This window comes from Mustela putorius, unplaced genomic scaffold, assembly GCF_011764305.1.
Source record: "Mustela putorius furo isolate JIRA1106 unplaced genomic scaffold, ASM1176430v1.1 tig00000224_pilon_pilon_pilon, whole genome shotgun sequence".
Lineage (NCBI taxonomy): Eukaryota > Metazoa > Chordata > Mammalia > Carnivora > Mustelidae > Mustela > Mustela putorius.
In genome coordinates, this window is record NW_025421321.1 from 14608312 (window position 1) to 14633604 (window position 25293).

General features: G+C 36.2%; 1 protein-coding gene across 1 annotated transcript in view; it reads left to right on the plus strand.

The window, feature by feature from the left end:
• The window catches only part of LRPPRC (leucine rich pentatricopeptide repeat containing), a 110749-nt gene that overhangs the window by 36810 nt on the left and 48646 nt on the right, over positions 1–25293 (plus strand). Inside the window, exons 14-23 of the mRNA XM_045077743.1 lie at positions 1925–1991; positions 14916–14943; positions 16685–16742; positions 17832–17938; positions 18163–18240; positions 18585–18629; positions 18972–19085; positions 20095–20225; positions 20929–21014; positions 22421–22628. Coding sequence (XP_044933678.1) covers positions 1925–1991; positions 14916–14943; positions 16685–16742; positions 17832–17938; positions 18163–18240; positions 18585–18629; positions 18972–19085; positions 20095–20225; positions 20929–21014; positions 22421–22628 — 922 coding nt within the window. The remainder of the gene's footprint in view (positions 1–1924; positions 1992–14915; positions 14944–16684; positions 16743–17831; positions 17939–18162; positions 18241–18584; positions 18630–18971; positions 19086–20094; positions 20226–20928; positions 21015–22420; positions 22629–25293) is intronic.

A 25293-nucleotide genomic window follows, 5' to 3' on the forward strand; every position in this document is an offset into this window, starting at 1 on the left:
TATTGGTATTTAAAATGTTTCATCTTAATATTGTAAGGGAAGGGCGAAGTGTTCAATCTGAAAAATGGTGACTGTTAGAGGTTATAGTTATTTGAGTTAAAGGTTGGGTTTTAATGCCAGCTGCTGTCTGAGGGTATTGATTTTGCCTTCCACTCAGAATAATATATAGATTTGCCTTACTGACAGGATGAAAACAGAGGTATTAGCAGAGGAATCCGGGTGCACAAGGTGCATACACGAGAGCTGCCTTTTCCCTTTATCATACCATCCTTTGCACTTCGTTGTCAGCCTTGATTTTTCAGCATTGTTTGTTGCTAAGGAAACTAGATGCTTTTTGTCAGCAGCCTTCATCTTGCTGAGATGTTTCTGGTCACCTTTTTAATGATTAAAAATTTGACAGTATTCTGAAAAATCCTAATTTGAATAGTATAAAAATAACTTTTTAAGAGATTATAATGTTTTAAATTTGAGAAAGAAAAATTCCAGGAACTCTAAAGAGTACTTCAGACTACTCATGTCAGTGCCGTCCCCTCCTGCTTTGAGTTACAGGTCTTTGAAGAACAGTTCTGTAATTGTTGATATTCACTGTGAGGCAGCTCCTAGGTAGGCCCTTTTGGTTCCTACCTCACAAGGAATTTCAGGTGGTAGAAAAGAGTACTGGCTTATCTTGATCCAGTTTGTGCGGTAGTAGGAAACATTTTCCCACTTGGGTTTGTAGGCATGGAAAATTAATTTGATTAAGCAGAGTAGAGGTTGCTGAAAGACACGTAGTCATGTCTACTTTAAAGTTCCTTGAGTGAGTGAATGCTGAACATTAAAAAAATGATTTTTAGATTTTCAAGTGCTGCATAAAACCGCTGAGAACTTGTCCTCTCTGTTCAGGGATATAACACTTGATCTAAAACAGCTCTCCTTATGTGTGTGAGTTAAATTTTTATTCATATTTAGGAGAGATGAACAAATACTCTTAAAATCCTCTGTGATGTTTTCCTTGAGCTGTTTTTTGTTGTTGTTTTGTTGTTATTGTTTTACGTTACCCAGGTATTTTAATCTTTTCTAAACTATAATCTGTTTTCAGAATTTTATGTGTACTATGACCTCCTCTGTAATTCTATGCATCTTGGATCGTTTAATAGTCATATGACATGTGAAGAGATTAAATCGGTTACTTTAACATGGCACCATTTTAATACAATGACAGGGAAAAATAAAATCAGGAGATGCCTACTTTGATTTTTGCTCTTGCTAGTTATGGTAAGGGTTACATGAATCAGGCCTATGTGGTAAGGCAAATCAGGCTTACAGTGTCAGCTTTGAAACATACAATATAGAGATTGTTAAATGACAAAATGAATAGTACAGCAGGCAGATACTTAGAAAAGTGAAAGGTGACTAAATCAGTTACACAACAGAGGTAAAGACTTATTATGACTCTGGGTTGTCATTCCTACATGAGTGAAGTCATTGATCATAGTGGACGGTGGAATGACAAAGTATGAATGGTTCAGTAAGACCCACTGCTGCTTTGGGAAAAGAACTTTTCTCCTTTAAAGGACCGAAGTCCTATAGGGTAGTTAGTCTCTTCCTTCATAGTGCCACGTTGTCTAATAACATACAGTTTGGTATGTGTACCAGACCGACTCTCAGTGTGCCGGTAGATGATTAGATATTACCCTTTATACCAAAGAATATTTATAAATTCAGTAGTTGTATATATTCATGAAAATGAAGTAAAAATGTTTTTAAAGAGTAGCTTATATTGCAGATATATATATAACTGTTATCAAATTAATTTTGTATAAGAACATTTCCATTTTAAAAGTAAAATTTCCAAAATGAAAATTAAAAGGTTATGTGTTTCCAAAGAAGTAATAATTTGGGGGGTTTTGGTCTGGGTTTTAATTATGATCACTTTCTTTTGCAGTGGAATCAAATACACAGCCTTTGTCATTCTCTTCTTTGAGAGGCAGTCTAAGTCTAGGCTTTAGGAGGTAAGATGATTACCTTATTATATTATTTACCTGATTTCTCCTGTTTTTGTGACCTTTATAAGGAAAGATTTAGATATTCTTATTTTCCAATATACCAGCGGCCTAAAATAATCATTTCTGTGTTATTCTTCCTACCAACTAGTTGACTTGAATGTAGGCAGTCTTTTATATCATCTTTCCAAAAAATACCCACAAATTTGGCAAAATCTGTGTTTCAAAGAAGAAAGCACTGTTTGAAAATGGTGGGTTGGAGTTACAAAGTTGTACGTGAGATTGTTTTGAGTATTTAATTTCAAGGTAACTTCAGTCAGTGTAATACTGCTGTCTTCCTCTTTGTGCTCAGGGGTGTTAGTGACCTTTTCCCCTCTCAATTTTGTTATTTTTTTAAAAAGATTATTTTTATTTATTTGCGATAGAGGAAGAGTGAGAGAGAGCAAGCATGTGCATGTGTGCGCATGAACAGAGATGGGGAGGGGGCAGAGGGGGAGGTAGGCTCTCCACTGAGCAGGGAGCCTGATGCAGGGCTCCATCCCAGGACCCTGGGATCATGACCTGAGCTGCAGGCAGATGCTTAACAGACTAAGCCACCCAGGCACCCCTCAATTTTGTTGTTTTGAAAATATTCAGACATTTTGAGTTGAAAGAATATTAAAGAAAAACCCTACATACCCTTTAAGTAGGTTCACTGTTTTTTATATTTTGCCATATTTGCTTTCTCTAAACACTTTTTCTAATATATACACACAAGCACATATGTATATAGACTTTTTTCTTTCTTACTGAACCACTTGGAGCTGTCGACATCAGGGTACTGGATCTTTCAGCTTCTCTCTCATAAGAATAAGGTCATCATCTGTATAATCATAATACCAGTGTCACTCCTAAAATAATAATATTTAATATCATCTAATATACATAGTTAATGTTTAGATAGTTTTCTAAAAACCTCTTTTATGGCTGTTTTACTTTCTGATTGAGGATTCAGTAAATACACGCATTGCATGTGGTGGCTGTCTCTTTATTAATCTAGAATAATTCCCCTGCCTTTTTCTGGTTTTTATGACCTTGACTTTTTTGAAGAGTCCAGGTTACTTTCTCTGTAGATTTGTATTCATCTAGTTTTTTCCCAGTATCAGATTCAGGTTGAATATTTTTAGCAAGAATATTTGATAGGTGATGGCATCTCCTACTGCAGCAGGAGATATAATGGTGGTGCTATCAGCTAAGTGTGATCACTTGGTTATGCTGGTGGCCACCATATCTCTTGCAAAGGAACCGCATTCCCTTTGTGATTAGTAAGAAGTCTATGGGATGATACTTTGTGACAGACAGTGGGTCTGTCCTGTTTCTTAGAACCTTTGATTCAGCGGTTTTAGCAGCCATAGGTAACCTTGTTGAATTGGCTGTTCACACTGGTAGCTATAAAAAGACGAGTTTCTAATTTTGTCATTCTTTTTGTATTAATGTTAATGACTTCTGATACTAAAAAGCTCAGTAATTTTTAGCCTGTTTGTTGGTGGGAGAAGGGTTTTCTCTAGACATCTCCAGATACTCCATGGCAGGAAAGGAGAGGTAGAACAGGTTAGTGGGATTCCTTGTTACTTCCCTTTCTTTAGCCAGTGCAGTTCTGCTCTTTTCAGGGATAGTTTTATGTTAGGTTAACAAACAAGCAAACCAAGGACTGTGCCTTTAAAACTAAAGTTTGAAAATGCAGAATACATAATCAGCTGGATAAAAATGCTAGTAGAGCTGGATTTTTAAGAAAGAACCCATAAAAATAATTAAGGTCCTATAATGTATTATGAAGTGAAGCATAGTAACATTGTCATTTGTCCTTGACAAATGTCTTGAAAGGTTTTTCATATAAACTTACAGGTCATGTGTATTTCCTTCTGTAACTCGATTAACGTTATGTTATACTTTTTTAGTCCGTTTGAATGGCAGTTGTCATATTTCACATGTCCTAGCTTTTTTTTCTTTTTTAAGATTTTGTTTATTTATTTGACAGAGAGAGATACAGTGAGAGAGGGAATATGAGCAGGAGGAGTGGGAGAGGAAGAAGCAGGCTCTTCCCCATGTAGGGAGCTTGATGTGGGACTCGATCCTAGGACCCTGGGATTACGACCTGAGCTGAAGGCAGGCGCTCAACCGACTGAGCCACCCGGGCGCCCTAGCCCTTTTTTTTTTTTTTTTAAATTAACATATAATGTGTTATTTATTTCAGGGGTACAGGTCTTTGAGTCATCAATCTTATATAATACCCACTGCTCAATACAACACATACCCTCCCCAGTGTCAATCACCCAGTTACCCCATCCCTCCACCCCTGCACCTCTCTCGCCTCCCCCACCTTACAGCAACCCTCAGTTTGTTTTCTGTGATTAAGAGTCTCTTATGGTTTGTCTCCTAGACTTCTTAAACAAGGTACTTAGACTGTAAAGTTGATCTGGTGTGATGGGAAAAGAACAAGTTGTATATTCTGATACAAACCTGGGTCATTCATTGAGCTCATAAGTGCCTTAATGATTAAAGTATGCAGAGTTGCTTGTCCCTCCAGTAAATGCATCTGCTTGCTGCATTCTCTGTTTTTGCTTTTTAATTTTATGTCATCACATTGCTTGTAAGAATTTTTGCTGTCACTGTTACAACTTTCAGTATATTTGCTGTAAGTAACCTACACACACTTAAATAATTGCTGTTTTTGATTTATCGTGGGCTGGGAAATTAGGCAACCTAAAATGTGGTAATTTGGGAAAATAAATGGTTTAAATAAAAACATTCGTATCTTTTGTTACTATTTTATAACAGATTTTGTAGCAGCTGTTTGGATGATTAGAACATAAGCTCTGTGTTTGTTTGGTTTATTGCACAATCTTCAGTGCTTAGATTAATACCTGGCACATGAATGATACTGTTGAACTAATTACAGAGGCCTTTTTACAGAATTCCTGTGTGTTTAGGCATTGCCTTTAATTCAGCAAGTATTTATTGTAGAGTTTGGAGATGCTGTTTGGGATCAGACTGAAATATGGTAAACAACATATGGCCTTTATTTTGAGTAAAGTAGGCTAATTTTTGCAGTGTAGAGGCTTGTTGGAGGCAGAAGTACATCCCAGATATATTTCTCATTTCTGAAAATTCAGTTTGGATTTTTAAAAATACATTTTCCATATCTCCTTAACATACTCATTATGCTTTTTTCTTCATTCTTGACTGTGCGGAAATGTTATTGATAGATGTTTTGATGTCTTTGTCTATTAATTCTATCATTTGTGTTGTTTCTGGGACTGTTTCTTTGGTTAATTTTTTTCCCTCATTGTACATCATACATTTTTGCTTCATGGTAGTTTCTGATTGGATGCCTGATGTGGAATTTATTCTGCTGAAGGTGGATACTTATATTTTTTAAATTATTCCTTTAAATATCTTTGAACTTTGCTCTGATGTCTTTTTTTTTTTTTTAAAGATTTTATTTATTTATTTGACAGAGAGAGATTACAAGTAGGCAGAGAGAGAGAGGAGGAAGCAGGCTCCCCGCTGAGCAGAGAGCCCGATGCGGGACTCGATCCCAGGACCCTGAGATCATGACCTGAGCAGAAGGCAGCGGCTTAACCCACTGAGCCACCCAGGCGCCCTGCTCTGATGTCTTGAGTGAAGTTTCTTGGAACTCTTTTCTTAGTGCTTGCTTTTTTGCTTTGTTACACAGGATTAGAGCAGCCTTAAGTCTAGGATTATTCCCACTAAATTAATTCAGCCCCACTACTGAGGTAGTGTCCTTCTGAATATTCTGTCCACTAGCCCATGGGGGTTTTTTTGTTTGTTTTTAAAGGTTTTTTTTTTTTTTTTTTTAAAGAACTCTCTACACCCAATGTGGGGCTTGAACCCACAGCCCTGAGATCAAGAGTCATATGCTCCACCGACCGAGCCAACCAGGTGTACCTACCTCATGATGTATTTTTGAGATCATTGGGAATGTGAGCTATTCCCATGCCTGTGTGGGTTTTGTCTTCTTCAGTCTCTGGAAAGGTCTCAGATAGTTCCCTAGGCTTCCCTCACTCCCACATGATTGTAAGTACTGCACTAAAGACAGCTGTAGGTCTCCAGAACTCTCTTTAAGGGTCTCTCCTCTCTGGTATTCTGCTCTGTGTTAGGTTGTAACTAGTCCCTTCTGGGAAAGTATTTTAAATCTGTAGGTTCTAAAACTATATTATGTTGGTGAGTTTTTCTTACTGTAGATATAGAAAAGTTTCAGGCTGTGGTAATTTGGCAATATTTATAGGAATATGTGCAAATTTTGAAACATTTGTGACTAGAGGTGATGTATTCTCTCCCACCTCATAAACTATTAAAAATTAAGAACATAATCAGTGTTGTTGTAATCCAGTATCTTAGCGTTAAAATGTAGCCTTCTTTTATTTGATGCTGAATCAAATAATATATATATTTTAGAATCCTTTTGCAAGGGGGGGCACCTGGGTGGCACAATCAATTAATAGTCTGACTTTTGGGTGGGGAATCTCAGGGTGGTGAGAACAAGCCCCATGTCAGGCTCTGCGCTGAGCGCAGCCTGCTTAAATTTCTATCTTTTCTCTCCCTCTGCCCCTACCCAGTACATTTGTGTGCTTGCACTGTTTCTCTCTTTCTCTCAAGTAAATAAATCTTTTTTTAAAAATCCCCTTGCAGGACATTTAATACAGCTATGCAGTCACCTATCGTGTGCTTCTCCAGAGTCCCATTGTACTCTAGCAACTTTAGAATTGGCTGAATGAGTAGAAGAAAACTGAGTGCTGATTGGCATTCCCACTAGAGTCCAAATTAACTGCAGCTCCTGTAAGGATTAACACAGAACAGATTCACTTAGTTACTCCTTACCAAAGTAATTGTTTATAATCATCCACAATGTAAGAAGTTATAGAGCATTGAATGAGATTATCAGTCACTTTGGCTAATTCTAAGGGAACCTTGGATATGCATTCAATATTGGCATGTGATTTTGGCATAGTAAACTTCCTCCTAAGTGGCAGGTCCAGGGTCTGTGAGTCAGTAGTTCCCAGCATGTGTTCTGTAACCTACCTATAGGCCCAGATTAACTCTTTATGCTCTCCCACAATATTTTTGAAATACTAATACTATTTTTCTTCATGTCTTTTAAGAGTACTGTTTGAGTGGTGAGCTAGTATTTCTGTAAGTTCATAAGCTCAAGACATGGTCATTAATTACCAATCAAGTATATGCCTTCCTGAAGTTTTCCAATTTATAAATTGTTATTATATGCAGACAAAGTCATCTGTAGAATACTATTTAAATTCAATACTGCTTAGTTAGGGTGAGATTATTGAAGATTACTAGAGAATTTTTGCTTCTGAACTTATTTATTAAAGATTTTTATTTAGGGTGCCTGGGTGGCTCAGTGGATTAGGCTGCTGCCTTCAGCTTCAGCTCAGGTCATGATCTCAGGGTCCTGGGATCAAGTCCCGCATCGGGCTCTCTGCTCAGCGGGGAGCCTGCTTCCCTCTCTCTCTCTCTCTGCCTACCTCTCTGCCTACTTGTGATCTCTATCTGTCAAATAAATAAAAATCTTTTTTAAAAAAAGATTTTTATTTATTTGTTTGACAGAGAGGCACAAGCATGGGGAGCAGCGTGCAGAGGCAGAGGGAGAAGCAGGCTTCCCGCTGATTGGGGAGCCCAACTTGGACTGGATCCCAGGACCCTGGGATCATGATGTGAGCCGAAGGCAGACGCTTAACTGACTGAGCCACTAGGCATCCCAGTTCTAAACTTTTTTAAAACATAAGGCAATTTTTAAGAATACATTAAAGGGCATTTTTAGATCTGACTGATAAAATTCGTAAATTTTTATGTCAGATCCAAGGATGATATTAAGTATGAGTAAGACTTTCCTTCTAACAATAGTGCTAGCTGAGCAAAGTTCAAATAAGAAAGAAGGCAGTATACATACTGTGTATTTTTGAGAACTCCACCACAAGAAATACTGAGTCACTTCTGAGAGACAAAATGTCACTGAAACTAGTTCAAAACTTGGCTGGGGATATAACATAACAAAAGGATAAATGCTTCAGAATTGACAGGCAGGCATTTAAATCTTTTTTGCCACAGAAGAGTCCTGTGATTGAAGGAGGGATTCTCTGACCCGATGGCAGTAGTCTGAATTTGGCAAGTGGGGCTTTATGCCATTGAAGTGGTGCTGCTTTTCATAGGTTTAAAAAAAGAAAGCACAAATAAGATTTCTGATATTAGCCCTATTGAATTCACCAAGTTAAATGCCAGATGGTACACTCCTCTTTTTAATCAACCAGTGAGGCTCCCACTCATGATATTCTTAAAGGAGGAGGGGGAGTACCTAATGAATTACAGTTTGAGTGCTCAGAAATATTAACTCTTTTTTGTGTGTGCCGAGGGTTGGGACCACAAAATAATAGGGGAGTCAAGGATGAACAGGAAACTTCTTTTCGCCAAGTTGTTATAGTTGGAGAACAGAAAATAAGAAAGGAACTGCAGAGGTATCTTGATAATTATAAGTGTGTGGAGGTGAAGGTACTGCCGAGATTAAGGGAGGAATGGGTCAGGGCAAGGTGTGCAGAGAACGGCTGTGGCTGAGTATCAAGGGGTGAGTAAGAATTTGTCCAACATGAAAGAAGGGCATTAGGCAAAGGAATTGAGGCTGACAGAACAGTGCATCTGGGGACCGGAAGGTAGATTGATGTAATGATAGCCCAAGAAACTATGAAATAATGGCAAGAAATAAAACCAGAACGGTAGCCTGGGGCCCTTCATGAATGATCTCATTCCAAGGCATGAAGTTTGGACTTTGAGCCATTGAAAGATTTGTGTAATGACATAAGACTGACAATGGCTATTCAAAGAGGGGAGAAAAGGATGCAGGTAAGGGTGGATAATCATCAGTTATGGGGTCTTTTGAGGTGCCTGTGGAATTTCAGGTGAAGATACTTTACTTAGCCTGTTCGTTCTCGGTTTATTAAGTAATCTTTATGTTCATCGTGGGGCTCGATCCCACAACCCTGAGCTCAGGAGTCACGTGCTGTACGGACTGAGCTAGCCAGGCATCCCTCCTTAGCCGTTCTAAGTCTGTTTCCTCTTCCGTGAAACAAGGAATTTAAATATCTACATGCAGGATTGTCTTAAAAACAAAAGAATGTAAGGCACTCAGAACTTAGTAAGGAGGATTACTTAAGGATAAGGAAAGAAGGAGAATTTCTGAAAGGGATTGAGTAGCATCAGTGGGAGATTGGCAGAGAATGATCAGCAACACAATTCTCAAACCTTAGAGGGGACCAAAAAGTGAATTTTGAGTTGAATTTTGAGTTGAGATTAGTGGTAATTTTAACAAGAGTACTTTCAGTGGAGGTTTGGGGCCAGAAGTTAGGTTGCATTGAATTAAGGAGTAAATGTACAGTGAAGTGTTGACTGTTCATACAAAAGCTTAATTCTAAAAGATTCTGTTTTTTTTTTTTTTTTTTTTTTTTTAGATTTTATTTATTTATTTGACAGACAGAGATCACAAGTAGATGGAGAGGCAGGCAGAGAGAGAGAGGAGGAAGCAGGCTCCCTGCTGAGCAGAGAGCCCGATGTGGGACTCGATCCCAGGACCCTGAGATCATGACCTGAGCCGAAGGCAGCGGCTTAACCCACTGAGCCACCCAGGCGTCCCTAGATTCTGTTTTTTTTTTTTTGAACCTGTGCCATCTGTCCTGAAGGTTCACATTCAAAGATGGGGCTTTTAGTCATTGTCAGCTGTTTTAGATGCATATACAGCTATGAAGTTTTATCTCCATGCCTTCCCTGGGTACTTAATGCCAGGTTTGAGAGCAATTTACAGTCTTAATATTTTTTTTATTTTTTAGAGGTTGTTTGATGAGAGATAGGATTTTGTAGCTTTTCTTAAAAAGTAGACCCAGCTGATTAATGTTGAGAATTGGAGTGGAGGTGCAGTATTTAGACCAGAGATGGTATGTCTTTGTGTTTTACTATGGGAGTTTTCAAACATTTGAGAAGTAGAACTCTGGAAAGGATCCATCAGCCAGCTTCAGTAGTTAAGATTTTGGCCATCCTGTTTCATTTTTTTCCCTTCCCCAACCCTTTCTTCTACCTCTGGATGGACTGCTTAAATTACAGATCTCTTGTCATTCTACCTATAAATACTTAGTAATTTAGCTCAGAACTTATTTTTTTATTTTATTATTTTTTAAAGATTTATTTGAGAGAGGGCATGCACGTGAATTGGAGGAAGGGTAGAAGGAGAGAATATTCAAGAAACTTCCCACTGAGCTCAGGGCTCCATCTCACAACCCTGAGATCATGACTTGAGCCAAAACCAAGAGCTGAATGCTCAACCACCTGAGCCACCCAAGTGCCCCTTATTTTTATTTTTTTATATGTGTGCGTGTATTTTTTTTTTAATTTTATTTATTTCTTTGACAGAGATCACAAGTAGGCAGAGAGGTAGGCAGAGAGAGAGAGGAGGAAGCAGGCTCCCTGCTGAGCAGAGAGCCTGATGCAGGGCTCGATCCCAGGACCCTGAGATTATGACCTGAGCTGAAGGCAGAGGCTTTAACCCACTGAGCCACCCAGGCACCCCTATTTATTTTTTATTGTTAATTTTTTTAGAGGGGGATGGGAGGAAGGGCAGAAGGAGAAGGAAAGGGAAAATCTCAGGCAGATGGGGAACTCAGTCTCAGCAGCCCTAAGATCATGATCTGGACTGAAATCAGGAGTTGGATGCTTAACCGACTAAGCCACTCAGGTGCCCCCAGAACTTATTTTAAATATAACAATATGGGCGCCTGGGTGGCTCAGTGGGTTAAGCCGCTGCCTTCGGCTCAGGTCATGATCTCAGGGTGCTGGGATCGAGTCCCGCATCGGGCTCTCTGCTCAGCAGGGAGCCTGCTTCCCTTCCTCTCTCTCTGCCTGCCTCTCTGCCTACTTGTGATCTCTCTCTCTGTCAAATAAATAAATAAAATCTTTAAAAAAAAAAAAATCTTTAAAAAAAAAAATAAAAAATAAATATAACAATATAAGTACTATAATATCACATATGACAGAATGAACAGTAATTAAGATCACCTTCCTAATGATACCACAAGCTAACAAACCAGTATAAGTTTTGCCACTTAATATTATGAACTTTGGGCATTGGCCTCTTGCTTGCAAACTCTTGATTTCACTTCTCCTCCCACACACCCCCAATTTCTTAGATTTGGTAGGCACCTATAGATTAAGATTCCTTGGAAGTGCACCTGGATGGCTCAGTGGGTTAAAGCCTCTGCCTTCAGCTCAAGTCATGATCCCAGGGTTCTGGGATCGAGCCCTGCATCAGGCTCTCTGCTCAGCAGGGAGCCTGCTTCCTCCTCTCTCTGCCTGCCTCTCTGCCTACTTGTGATCTCTGTCTGTCAAAATAAATAAATAAAATCTTGGGGAAAAAAAGATTCCTCGGAATTGGGGTGCCTAGGTGGCTCAGTCAGTTAAGCCTATGCCTTCAGCTCAGGTCATGATCCCAAGGTCCTGGCATTGAGCTCCATATCGGGGGTTCTGTTCAGCAAGAATCCTGCTTCCTCCCCATCCCCGCCTGCTTCTCTGCATACTTGTGATCTCTCTCTGTCAAATAAATAAATAAAATCTTTAAAAAAAAATTCCTTGGAATTAAAGCTGTTCCTAGCCTGGTCAAAAAAGATGTCTTATTTTTTATCAATATAGACTTTTATTGTATCTTACTGTTCACTGCATAGCATTTTATCCTCATATCTTGAGTTCTCACTTTTCACTTACTATTTGGCAAAATTTAAAAAAAAAAAGGTTTTTTCTTTTATTTTTACATATAAAAATGTCAAGTAGTCAGAGGAGTCTGCTCTGTAATCAGTAGATGGGTGAGATGAAAGCTTGTAAAAATTGAGAGATTGTTTTCTGCCAAAGCTCAGAGCTGTAATTTTTTTTTAGGTCAGTTCATCATTTCTTCTGTTAACTGATTTCTCAAAAAATTTTTCTCAAATCAAAATAAACACTATACCAAGCATAGGGTTTCGTAAACATTTTTTCCCTATCTATAGATAAGAATCCATCTTCTTTTTCAAAACTTTTTCTTAATGTGCCTCAGTGGGAGGGATGATTTCATCATAAGGAAGAGGATTCCACAGGGGCATGGAACATTTTATTTTGAAATAATTATAAAATCACAGGAAAAAAATGGGTGGAGAGCACATAGACCCTCTGTGTCCTGTTTTCCAGACCCTCTGTGTCCTGTTTTCCTTCACTGGTTACATATTACTTAACTATAGTACATTATCAGAACCAGGAATTTTACATTGGCACAAGGTGTGTGTATGTAGTTCTGACTTTTATTACATGTATAGCTTTGTAAGGATAAAGTGCTATTCTATCACTACACATACCCCCCTTGTGACCCCCTGTATTCTTCCTCCTTCTCCACTCCTCCTTTAAGCTGTGGCAACCACTTAATTTATTTTCCATATATATGATTTTGTTATTTTGCAAAGATATTTATAATTTGACTCATAAAGTATGTCATGTTTTAAGACTGCCCTTTTTTTACTTAGCATAATGACCCTGAAATCTATCCAAGTTGTTGCATGTGTTGGTAGTTCATTCTGAAAAAAATTTTTTTTTAAGTAATCTCTACTCCCAACATGGGGCTCAAACTTACCAAACCAAGATTAAGAGTTGTGTGCTCTGCCCACTCACCCAGCCAAGCACCCCCATTTAAAATAAAAATAAGTGCGTTGTTAACTCACTGTACCAAAATTCGGTCCACTCAAAGCTGCCCAACCTCAAGTTTTAAAAGGCCTATGAGGCCTATAAAGGCTTGTAAGGGTACAGGTTTTAAAAGGCTTATAGATTTTATGGACATTTTATAATGTAAATAAATATATGTAGTATATTTTACAAGTTTTTTTTAACGATTTTATTTATTTATTTGACAGATCACAAGTAGGTAGAGAGAGAGGGAAGCAGACTCCCTGCTGAGCAGAGAGCCCGATGCGGGGCTCAATCCCAGGACCCTGAGACCATTACCTGAGCCAAAGGCAGAGGCTTAACCCACTGAGCCACCCAGGCACCCCTATTCTATAAGTTTTAATCAGTTATATTACATTTACATTATAAAATTACCATTAAAACACATAGCTTTTTTTTTTTTTTAAGATTTTATTTGACAGAGGGAAACATAGCGAGAGAGTGAACACAAGCAGAGGGAGTGGGAGATGGAGAATTAGGCTTCCCTCCTAGGCCTGGAGCCCGATGCGGGGCTCTATCCCAGGACCCTGGGACCATGACCTGAGCCGAAGGCAGATGCTTAACTACTGAGCCACCCAGTCACTCCAAAACACATACTCTTTCGAAAAAGTAGGTGACATATTTGAATAAAGAGCTTATATGGGGTACGCGGATGTCATAGTTGATTCAAAGTCTGACTCTTGGTTTCGGCTTTACGTCGTGATGTCAGAGTCCTGAGATCTAGCCCTTTGTGAGGCTCTGTGCTCTGCATGGAGTTATCTTCAGTTTCTCTCTCCCATCTCCCTCTGTATTGCCCCCCATACACACACCCCATCCACACAAGCTCACTCTCTCTCAAATCAAAATAAGTAGATACTAAATAAATAAATATACAGAACTTAACATTAAATTTACAAAGCTTGGAAGTAGTAGAAGACCAGAGTTCACTGGTTATCCTGTTTTATAAGTGGCTTTTCATTTAAATAGGAACAATTTGGGTGAGCCATTCTTTCTGCTTTCTTTGAAATAATTTTGAGATTTACAGAAAATTACAAGAGTGGCACAGAGAACTCTAAAAGATGCCATTTACTAACTTTTAGCATTTTGGCACATCACTCTTAATGAATGAGTCTACCCATCTATCATTCCATATATACACATGCACATAATAATTTTTTTTTAACTCTCTGGGCTTAGGCTGCATGTATAATGAACCTTTTCCTTTAAATATGGCGGTATGCAATTCTATAGAACAAGGATATTCTTTTTTTTTTTTTTTTACTTTTTAAGGTTTTATTTTTAAGTAATCTGTACCCCAAACCTGGGAATTGAACTTAGAACAGTTCCATGCTCTACTGAGCCAGCCAGAGGCTCCACTACAGAACAAGGATATTCTTATACAACCATAGTACAGTTAACAAATTCAGGAAATTTAGCATTGATGGAACATTTTTGCCTTCTATAGATTTTTGTTCTAACTTTATCAATTTTTTTTTGTGTGTGTGTGTTTCCTCTCCTCTCTGAAATCTACTTTAGGGAAGGAAGTTAGTTGTCCTTTAGCTTTAATTTTCTCTAGTATGGAACACTTTTTCAGCTTTTGTCTTTTATGACATTAACATTTTGGGGGAATATAGGCCAGTTAGTTTATAGTATGTTCCTTACGATGGTTCCCCTTGATTAAGTCCATTACTACCTGGAATACCATAGCAGTGATAGATATTCTGTCCTCAGGGAGTTAAATCTAAAAAAAAAAAAAACAGTGTTCATCAGTGTCTCATTAGTGATGTTAATTCTGATCACCTAGTGAAGATGTTGTTCAATCCATTTTATGGGCTCTATCTTTACCATTAGAAATAATAATCCGTCTCTGAGCAGATGCTTTAGGGTATATACGTATCCTGCTCTGTCAAACTTGGACCCAAAGATAGGGTTCTTACTAATTCCTGTCCATACTAATCTTTAATTTTGATGGTTCAAAGTAAGAATCAGCCTTTCCAAAGTATCTTGTCCTAAAAATTCAGCTTAACTTTGGAAACATTTTCTTACTTATTTTTGAGTTGGATCTGTATGCATTGCAAATAATCATTGCTAGTGTGTTTTAACTTAAGATGGTTTTTAAAACCTCTGTATTTATTTTTAATCCTTTGCTGCCCTCTGCAGGTCTATGGATATAAATCTTTGGAGCAAGGTAAGTACTACTAATTCTGCAGTTCCTAAGGTGATGTATAAAAAGCTATTGAGAGCCAAAGTTGTAATACTCATACATTTATGACGTGCTGTTATAAATTAATGACTTTAGATTTTGAAATTGGTAGTTTTAAAACTGTCTTCCTAGAGCATGAGATTTATTATTGAAGTGATCCTTCTTCATAAGCTGTTAACATTATTGCACTGAAATTTGATTTACAGATCTAATAACTAATTTAAAAAACATATACACACACATATTTGTCTCTGTATAAATGAAATATAGATCAATTTTAAACTGCTGTTCTTTTAAGATATTAACTGCCTTTATGCAGGAAGTACAATTACCCTTACTGCTAAATTGCAAGACATAGTTGTAGCTAAAGAAAATAAATGTACATTATTAACTGGAATTCCCAATTTAAATATTTTTTAAGATCTAAATTTCACTGAATTCTGTTTTAAGTATTACACTGCCAAACTACACAGTTATAATTTATGATTGGGAAATGTGTATTTAGAAGTGGTTTTTTTTTTTTTTTTTTTTTTTTTTTTTTTTTTTATTGGTTTATTCATAAAATGTGTTTTCATTCAAAATTTGGTATTAAATGTAGCTATCTTGGATCTATTGTATGGTTGTAACTTCTGGTATGATATATTTTCCACTTTCTAAACATATCTGTGTTGGTTAAAAAACAGTTTGTAAATGAGAATTTTTCCATTTTTGCTTTGTTTTTGAGTAATTTCTACCTTAACTATCCTTTGAATTGTCATTAAGTCCAGCATGATTTTCATGGTGGAGTGAAGTGGGATATGGTCAATTTTGCCTAATTTTCTGTATTAGCAAATTAATAGTAGTAGAAGTAATTGCATTTTGAGCTGTTAACACTTTAAATATGTGCTAGGCACAATTTTAAGAGCAAGTGCAATCATAGAATATACATAAAGTAGTTCAGCATTCCTAACTCATGTGACTTTGGAAAAGAGCCATATGTTTCCATTATTACTGTCTTCAGACTAAGGATGTCAGATACTGTGTTCAAAAGTTACAGTCCAGTACTGTTGGTTTTATAATCATTTTCATCACAAAATACATATTTGGATTTCTTCAGCTAAAATTTTGCCAGCAGAATTAATGTTGAAGAATATGTGTTATGTATGTCTTAGTATTTGTGCATTCAACTGATAGGAATCTGAGAACAAGCACATGAGAGCTTTTCACCCCTTTGATTTTAATGCCTTTAAAATAACTGGGAAAATGTCATTGGGGGGAAAAAAAAACTAAAAAAAAAAATTAAGCTGTTTAATGATCCAACCAGTTTTACTTTATTATTTCTGTAATACTTTATTTAAAAGGAGGAAACTGGTCCAGTTTCAGGAAGACCAAAAACAACACGATGAGAAATAATACTGATTGATAATTCCTAAAAGCTATTTCCCGTTTATAACAGTTTATTTAAAACAATCTATAAACAAATGCATTTAGAGGGTTTCTTAGGGATATTTCATGAAACATTGAGTTTTCCTTCAACATGGGTTTGTTTTGTTTTTGTTTTTAAAGACAAACCTATTGTTTAAAAATGAAACAATTTCCTTGGCAGGTGGGGGTATTGCTGAATTACTGTGATATAGAATAATACCTTACTGGGGAGAGGCTTTATTATTTCAAGAATTCAATTTCAGATTGTATTTGTTCTTGTTTGCTTCTCTTGCTGCAATGCGTGCATTTTCTGTCTTACCAGATAACAGAACTGTTGTATAAGGATGGACGTTATTGCCAGGAGCCTCCAGGACCAACGGGTAGCGTTTCAATTTCGATGATTGTAACTTATCCACAAATCCATTCTTCTGTGTAATGATGGGCTAGAAGGATTACAGCAGTAAACATTTTCTTTTTGAAAGTGAAATTTGAAAACATTTGGTTATAAATCTTTATATTGATAACCACAACATTTTGAGACCTCTGAGGTGTTCGGTTTTATCACTGTAAATTGTTTTTAAAGACAGGGTTGGAGGCTTTTTTCTGGTTAGACACTGACGAAATGCTTCTTACAGTGCGTGTGAAAATAGGCTTAAAGACCAGTCATTCTTAGTGTTTGTTATTTTAATGTTTTTGAGGTATAGTTAATTTTAAATGTATAAAATAGTAAAGGAGATCTTTAGGTTTTTCCCACTTAAGTATAATTTATTATCCAAAATACATTATTTTGACATTTAATGATTTTTGTTTTCCATATAATGAGGCCTAGAATAATACATGGCTTTCTTTAAGAAGGCACCCTTCTTGAAAGTTCAGATTTTCTATCCTAGGTATTAACACATGGCCCTATACATTTTATGCTTGAACGCATAGGAAAATTACTGTTGTTACAAAACATCTTTGTTAATCTTGGTTTTTCATTGGCTAATAGGCAGCTCTCCACAGGATTACTGTATCTGCTTATTAAAATTATTTAACTTTCTGTACTCAACATTTGACAGTCGTTTCTAATTTTATGTGTTCCCTAAATATTGCCCACAAAAAAATTAGTGCAGAAATGTATACAAAGCATTTATTTATTCTTCCTACTCGTGATTTGGACAGGAAATGGGTAAGGCCTTGGGCAGGACCACTTCTGTCACAGAGTGGTAGAAAAAAATAGATTGAAGTAACATTCAGTACTGAAAAGCTGTCACTCGGTCTGAAAATAATTAATATTCCTTTCACTCACCAGTTAGATATGTGCTCCCAAACCACATAATCTCTATGCCTCAGTGATCAGTGTTGCCATTTCAGAGCCTCTCATCAGGGTGACATCTCACACCAAAATGATTTCTTATAAATTAATCTTGATAACATGACAGTCTCAGTAATTTTAGTGGAATGCTTTCTCTTGTTTTTTTCCACAGAAGCTGTTGGCTATTTTCTTTATAACTTGATTGACAGCATGAGTGACTCAGAGGTACAGGCCAAGGAGGAGCGTTTGAGACAATACTTCCATCAGCTGAAGGAGATGGTACCATTTCATTTTTTGCTATATAATGCCTGTCCTGTCTGACATGTATCTATTAGATTTGAAATTGCTGCTTTTAAGTACAACCAGACCACTTCTCAATGACATACACGAGTTGGAGACTTAAATTATGTCTGGGATAATTTCTGTTAGACAAATTTCAGTTTGGTTGTCTAAAACTCAGCCTGTTTTTGTTTTTTTGTTTTTCCTCCTTTCCCTTTGCACAGAATGTAAAAATTCCTGAAAATATCTACAGAGGCATTCGTAATCTACTGGATAGCTACCATGTTCCTGAATTGATTAAGGTGTGTGTGGAATAGTAATCAACTTTTAAAAATGCTTAATTTGTATTTAAAAGCGTGTTAAAATTGTATTTAACTATGATGCTTTTTGGCCAAAAACAGTTTACTTAAATGACAACCATTAAACGCTAGCTTTTCATTGATGGTTCATAAATACTGTTTATATATTGAAGGATATGTTTTAAATACTTATTACCACGGTTAATGAAGTATGAATAAAATTTCTGAAAGATTTTGAGAAGATGGAAAAATAGTAATATGAGCTGAAAGTTTTAAAATTCACTTTTGACATTTGCTAATATATTTTTCCATGTATTTTCTAATTCTTATTTAAATCTCAATTTTAGGATGTTAATATATTGGTTGAAAGAGAGAAGATAGACTCTCGAAAAGTAAGTAGGTTTTTGAGTAGATTCTGCATGCTATAACCACATTTAAAGAGAATTCTAGGTTGTGTCCTTATAAAACCAGTGGTTCTTAACATTTTTTCATCAGGGTACATCTAAGAAGCTGGTAACAGCTATTCCGTTCCCTATCTCAGACAAATCAGTGGTATCTAAGAAATTTGTGTAGGTACCCAGGAGCTTCAAAAATCCCTGGAGTTCATCCACAGATCCCCAGATTAATGTACTTGAGAGCATTTATAATACCTAGGAAAGGTCAGCTTGAAGAGTGACAAGGGGTACATTTTCTTTTTGTAGTAAATTTCTTTCCTTTTCTTTCTGTTCCTGTAGACTGTGCAGTTGCCATCATCTGTTTTGGAGTCTACACTTGAAAAACTAAAAGCTGCAAATCAACCTATAGGAGATGTCCTAAAGCAACTCATACTAGCGCTTTGTTCAGAAGAGGTAACAATTGTTTAAATATTTCAAATGTGCTATTAAGGTAAAAAAAATTCTTCATAGATAAAAGTAAGCAAAGCCAAATACAATATTTATGATTTTCACAATTGATTATTATATGGCATGTGTGTGAAGAATGCAATTAAATGAAAGGTTAACTAATTTCAGCTACACCTTGAATGGCATGTTTTCGGGTTGCTGTAGTTTGTTTACGATAATCTGCAAAGTGAATGATAGTAACAGCCGTGATAGGTTTATCATACATGCCAAATGTCCTTTCAAGCCATGGCTCCGGTCTCTTATATCTAGATTGTCAAGCAACTGATACATGCAGTAGTCATTTGCAAGTCAAATATTACTGGGTTGTTAATGCAGGGATTGAAATTCCATTTTCCTGCTGGAAAAAAGCTCTTTCTGAGATAAAGGGTCTCTTGCCTTTTTTCAGCAGGCGTCCAGCTGTACTTTGTGTTCATTTTAGTGTGTGCCTGCAATTTGCAGTATTTCACTAGACTTTTTCAGTTTCTGGTTCAATATGATTTGGTCGTATGCCTGTGTTTTTAGGGGAAAAAAAACATAACTGACTTTAAGATTATAACATAGTACTGTTGAATTCTAAAAGATTTTTTCACTTTGCTTGGATATTAAACTAGACTCTGAGAAACTTTGCCATGATACTTATTTCTGTGTATGGCAATTGGACTGTGAGTGGGGGGCTGGCTTTGTACATATTTAATTTGGACATCTTTTTTATAATACCTACAAAGCTAAAATATCAAGTTTGGCACAGCAACTTCTTTTGCATTACATGTAACAAATCTTTTAAACCCTATAGACGTATTTTGCCTGCTTTTTGAAAGGTGAATAAAAATAACAAAGGAGGAAGATGAAGTTAATAACATAGATCCATTTGTTTTTAAAGCGCTATTAACTTTTCTGTACTCTGAATGCTAGAGGTTGTTCATTTTTACTTTTGTGTCATTTCTTACTTCTTTTTTACTTATGTCCTTTATTTTAGAACATGCAAAAAGCTCTTGAATTGAAAGCAAAATATGAATCCGACATGGTTGTTGGTGGCTATGCTGCTTTAATAAATTTGTGCTGTCGCCATGATAATGCAGAAGATGCATTGAACCTGAAACAAGAATTGTGAGTACCCTGGAACTGAAGCAAATCATCAGCATTTATGCTGATAGACAGTACTTGATGGATCATGTAAATTGAATATTACTCCTACAGAATGTAATTTTTAAAAATTCTTTTTGTCCGTGTTTTTAGTATTTCATAATATGCCTCCCTTTGATTAATTATGGCTTGTTTTCAGCAAGGAGTCTTTGTTTAAGTATGATAAGACATCTTGTCCCTTAAAGCCAAGGTTTTTTCCCCATTGACTATATAACTGCAGATCACACAAGGGGTGATGGTAACTATTTTATAAGGCTTAACATTTCCCTTTCTCTATAGTGTGAACAACATTCTGTCCATTTCTCAGGTATCTTTAGTTTCCCATCATTGTAGAGTTACTAATTAAAAATATGTCCTTTGGAGTATTTCAACGTTTATGACAAAGTTAGAATCACCTAAAGTGCTGTGAAGCAAAAGAATTCCTTCATTTTTATCATTTGCAGATGGGGTGATGCAATATATGTGTAGTGGTAGATTTTTACTTCTTTTGTCACTTTGAATATAATGGTATGTGCATTTGAATATGGCTTCAAAAATACACCTTCACTGAAATGTAGAAGCCTATGTTAATAATAATTCAGAACAACTGATGCATTTTTGAAAAGGATAAAATGGCTATTGCAGTTCTTTTCATAGTCAACTTTTAAAATGTGCCTTTAATTTCTAGTGACCGTTTAGATTCATCTGCTGTCCTTGACACCGGCAAGTACGTAGGCCTTGTAAAAGTATTGGGAAAACATGGCAAGCTCCAAGGTAAGTCACATAAAGGAAATGTGTGATGCAAGTATCTTGCCACTGGAATAACATGCGAATTGATATTAATGGTATATCATGTCCTGCAAAGTGCTTGAACACTTTGCATACAAATTTGCATGTGAATCCATCCAGAGCTGCATGGACAGTGTAGGCCATTAGTTTTAATGGATTGGCAAGCTTGTCATTTACATTTGCACAGCTCAGTGCTTTTTGCATTTCTACAGCTAGTTTTTATTAGCATTGCTGTTTGGATTGAGTTTGAAGATCATGACTTATGGCACAATTTGCTGATATGCCTGCACTAATGGCTTTGTTTTTGCTTAAGAACATCTGAAGGCTGAACATAAAACCTATAAACATAACCTTTATTTAAGAATATGAATTTTGCTGTAGTCTTTGTCTTAACTTTTAATAACATTATCAAAAATACATACTTTAGTAAGTTTTTATTTAGAAGTTTGCAGAGAAAACCTCATTGATTGTATAGCTGATATGCATTCTCTAATTTGCTCATTGTTGAGATAATGCTAAGCCTAATTACTTACACTTGATCATATCTTCTTACTGTTACTTGTTTCTTATATTTCTCATTGGGTTTTATTCCTATTTTAGCCTTCCTTTCTTCCCTTTTATTTCTAGAGAATGTTTTCTAAAAATTTTTTATAGTGAAAAAATGTGTGGAGAAAATACTTGATTTGAATGTTGGATTTTTTTTTTTTAGGAAGTCTTTCTAACAGAAAACTCTTTATAAGGTTTAGTCTGCTTTTCTAAAATCACTTTTCGTGAAGCGGTCAAAACATTTTGTCTGTGCAATAATTAAAAACAACATTATAAAAATGCACTTATTCCATATCCTGAAATGTTTGTTTCTGCCTTCCTAATGAAGCTTAATGAATCTAATGTATTAACATGCAGTCTTTTGGAAAGCTTTCATTGGCTCTGCTTGGCTAATTAGTATCGACATAGCAAACAGGCCCTATCGGTATCAGACCATTAGTCTGGCTGTATATACAGTGTAAACACATCTTTATTATCTGGCCTCCTGACAAGCCATCTGCTGAAGAAACAATGATGTGATTTAGCAGATGTTAGCTCTGAACGATAAAAGCATCCATTTAGGAGGATCTTACAGCTATAGGGCAGACCGTACAGGGTTATGTGGTGCAGAGTGGGCACACAGTCCCTATCTATAATTTGTAGTCAAAGTTGCAGGGAAATGATAAAACCATGCTATTGTGGATTTATAATTGTAGTCTCGTTTAGAAATGCAAGTAGTAATTAACTTGAAATCGGCATTATACACTAGAATTTACATTCCTGCTGGGCTTGAAATGCTGTTTTAATAGCAGTTTGTTTTCCCTACATGAAATTACCTAAGGGTCTTTTGTGTTACTTCATTGTAGATGCTATTAACATTCTAAAGGAGATGAAAGAGAAGGATGTTCTTATCAAAGATGCAACAGTCTTGTCCTTTTTCCACATCCTAAATGGCGCAGCTCTAAGAGGTGAAACTGAAACAGTGAAACGGTTGCATGAAGCCATCATGACACTAGGGTTAGCGAAACCATCCTCAGCCTTAAGTTCCCCATTGGTCACTCTGTATCTGGAAAAGTAAGTTAATTGTATTTTGAATTTTAAATGTTGGCATTAAAATAATGAGTCTGATTATTTGGGGATTATGTTTTGTCAGTACTTTGTGCTCCTTGGAAGCCTTGGGGGGTGTTTGCCATGGAATGAGAGGACTTAATATGGACTGGTTGACCTTTAAAATGACCAGCAGCCCTGTCTGTGTCCTGTGGGTTGCTTCTCCATGGAATGGTCTGTGGTGATTTTTTTTTGTGGGGCGTGTGATGACAGTACATGAAATTGAATCTAATTTTTCCCAGTTTTGAGCCTTATAGGTCTTAATTATTAATATAAGAAGGAAGGATTCTCTGGGGCTTTTGATTATGCATCGTGACTGTCATTCAGGTAATAATGTAGCAGCATCTCTTCAGTTCTCCTTTTCTCCATGTGGTATTTGATTTTAATAGCATGTGCCAATACAGTGACTGTAGCTTCCATTAATACTGTAGAGGATGTCTCTGTGTCTTGAGGGGGGTGGGGAGGAGGAAGGTGAATTTTGTTGATATGGTGAGGTTTCTGGAGTTTGAAATTTTTTACATTTGAAATGCTGAAGTTGGTGCCCAATTTAAGATATTATTTGCAATGCAAATCATTAAAATCAACCTTACATTCTTGTAAGTGAAACATTTAGTAAAACCATTAAGCATCCTTTATTATCTTGTTTTCTTTTCATGTTTGTTTTCCTTTTTTAAAAAATTTCCTAGATCTTTCTTCTTTGTCGTCTTTTTCATGGCTTAATGCAGTTTTTAATCTGCCTATTTTGTGATCGGGAATTCCTGATTTTATTTATTTCATTTTCATTCCAGTGTAGTTAACATAGAGTTATATTAGTTTCAAGTGTACAGTATAGTGATTCAACACTTCCTTATATTGCTCAGGGCTCATCATGATAAATGTATGGGATTTTTCTGATTTTGGTATGGATGTGGCCCTGTCAATGCCAGGAGAAAAATTAAAAGATACATCTTAATAGTTCTTATATTCTTCCCAAATTTATGATGGTTTTTCTTTATTTATTAGAGGGTATAATTAATTGGATATAATGAATGATTCAGTATTGAATTTAAAATGGGGAATCAAAATTATCTCAGCTCCATGTTTGGAAATGGGGGTATACATATTTATACACACACAGATAATTCCACATATATGTTTGATGAAATAATTTCTTTGCCATCCAATCGAAAAATAGTTTATCGAGTTAGGTGATTGGCCAGATCTTAACCTCTACAATCTCAGCATTACATCCTTTTAAAGAAATAGTGATTCAAACAATTACCGTGTTACTGAGTTCTCATGTTCACAGCCAACTTTATATAGAAATCCTATAATTAATATGCTTCCTACTAGAATTTTTTTGATTATTTGAAAGACCCATCTCTGCAAATTGCATGTGGAGCTTTGCATAGGGATTTGAAAGAAATGGGCCCTGTGCCCAGAAGAATTAGGCCCTCCTCCTCTATTGGGCAAAAATAAAATAATTTATAATGAAAATGAGGCCATGGTAGAAAAGTATCTTACAAATAGAAATACTTTGAAGACAGAGAAGACATGAAAGTTTTCTGAAAGAGGTCTGCAGATGGGGCTCATGAACCAAGGAGAGCTTACTCATAGGAAAATGGGAATACCATGGGATTCAGATGTTAACCTGGAGCATCCTCTGTGTTTCTGATTGCAGGGTACAGTCGGAGATTTGTATGTCTCAGTAAAATGTGGCTGTCCCTGTTAATTGGGCTAGAGAAATCTGAATTAGTATCTTTTCTTTTATGATTTCTTAACTACTTTCAGATATATCAAGAAATTATTACCTACTATTTTGATTTGCCTAGTCTTTTTTTGCTATCTTTGCTTTGCAGAGGCAGTCTCCATGGCAAGATCTTTCAGTTCATCGTAATAAAAAGGTTTTTGTTGACTGTTAGAGTCATGAGAATAATGAGGAAGAGATAAAGGAAATTTCATGTTTATAAAGTAGCAGAAAACAGTAGTAGCACCTCTAGTCTGTGATAAGTTGGGGGAAAAATTATCTTTGAAAACTTCTTTGCAGTTGTGTTTTCCCGAACTGACGGAAGATAACTAATTCAGAATCATGACAAGTACAGTACAAGGATTAACTACACTAGCTTGCCAAAAAGTCCACATGTATTTGATTTGATTAAATATGTTTTATCTTCAGTAATATCATGTAATTGACCTCAGCAAGTGTGAGCTCATTTGGAGAATGAGCCTTTTTTATTCAGATTTGAGATAAAAGTATGAAATGCATTTCAGAACATCATACAAAATCTTCATCTTTTCATTCAAAGACAAGCATCTTTTTGGAATGTCACTGCAAAGACTCTAAAGAGACTGTCCCTTAAATATTGTAATTCTGGAACAAATCCATGAAATTGGGCTTTTCAGAAAGATGATCTTTAAGATTCAGTAAGATCTTAATTTTGAGGCTGACTTTAATAGCAGTAAAAAAACACAGGAGAAAGTAATCCTGTGTCAATTTGTTATTTGGAAAATGTATAAAAAACTTTATGGGTGTGAGGAAAAAACATTTTGTTTCTGTTTATTTGCAAAGGAAAATACAAAATAACAGGTTTGCACAATTGTTAAGAAGTTGGTAAACTAATCTGTTTCTGTATTATCAAAATGGAAAGATAAT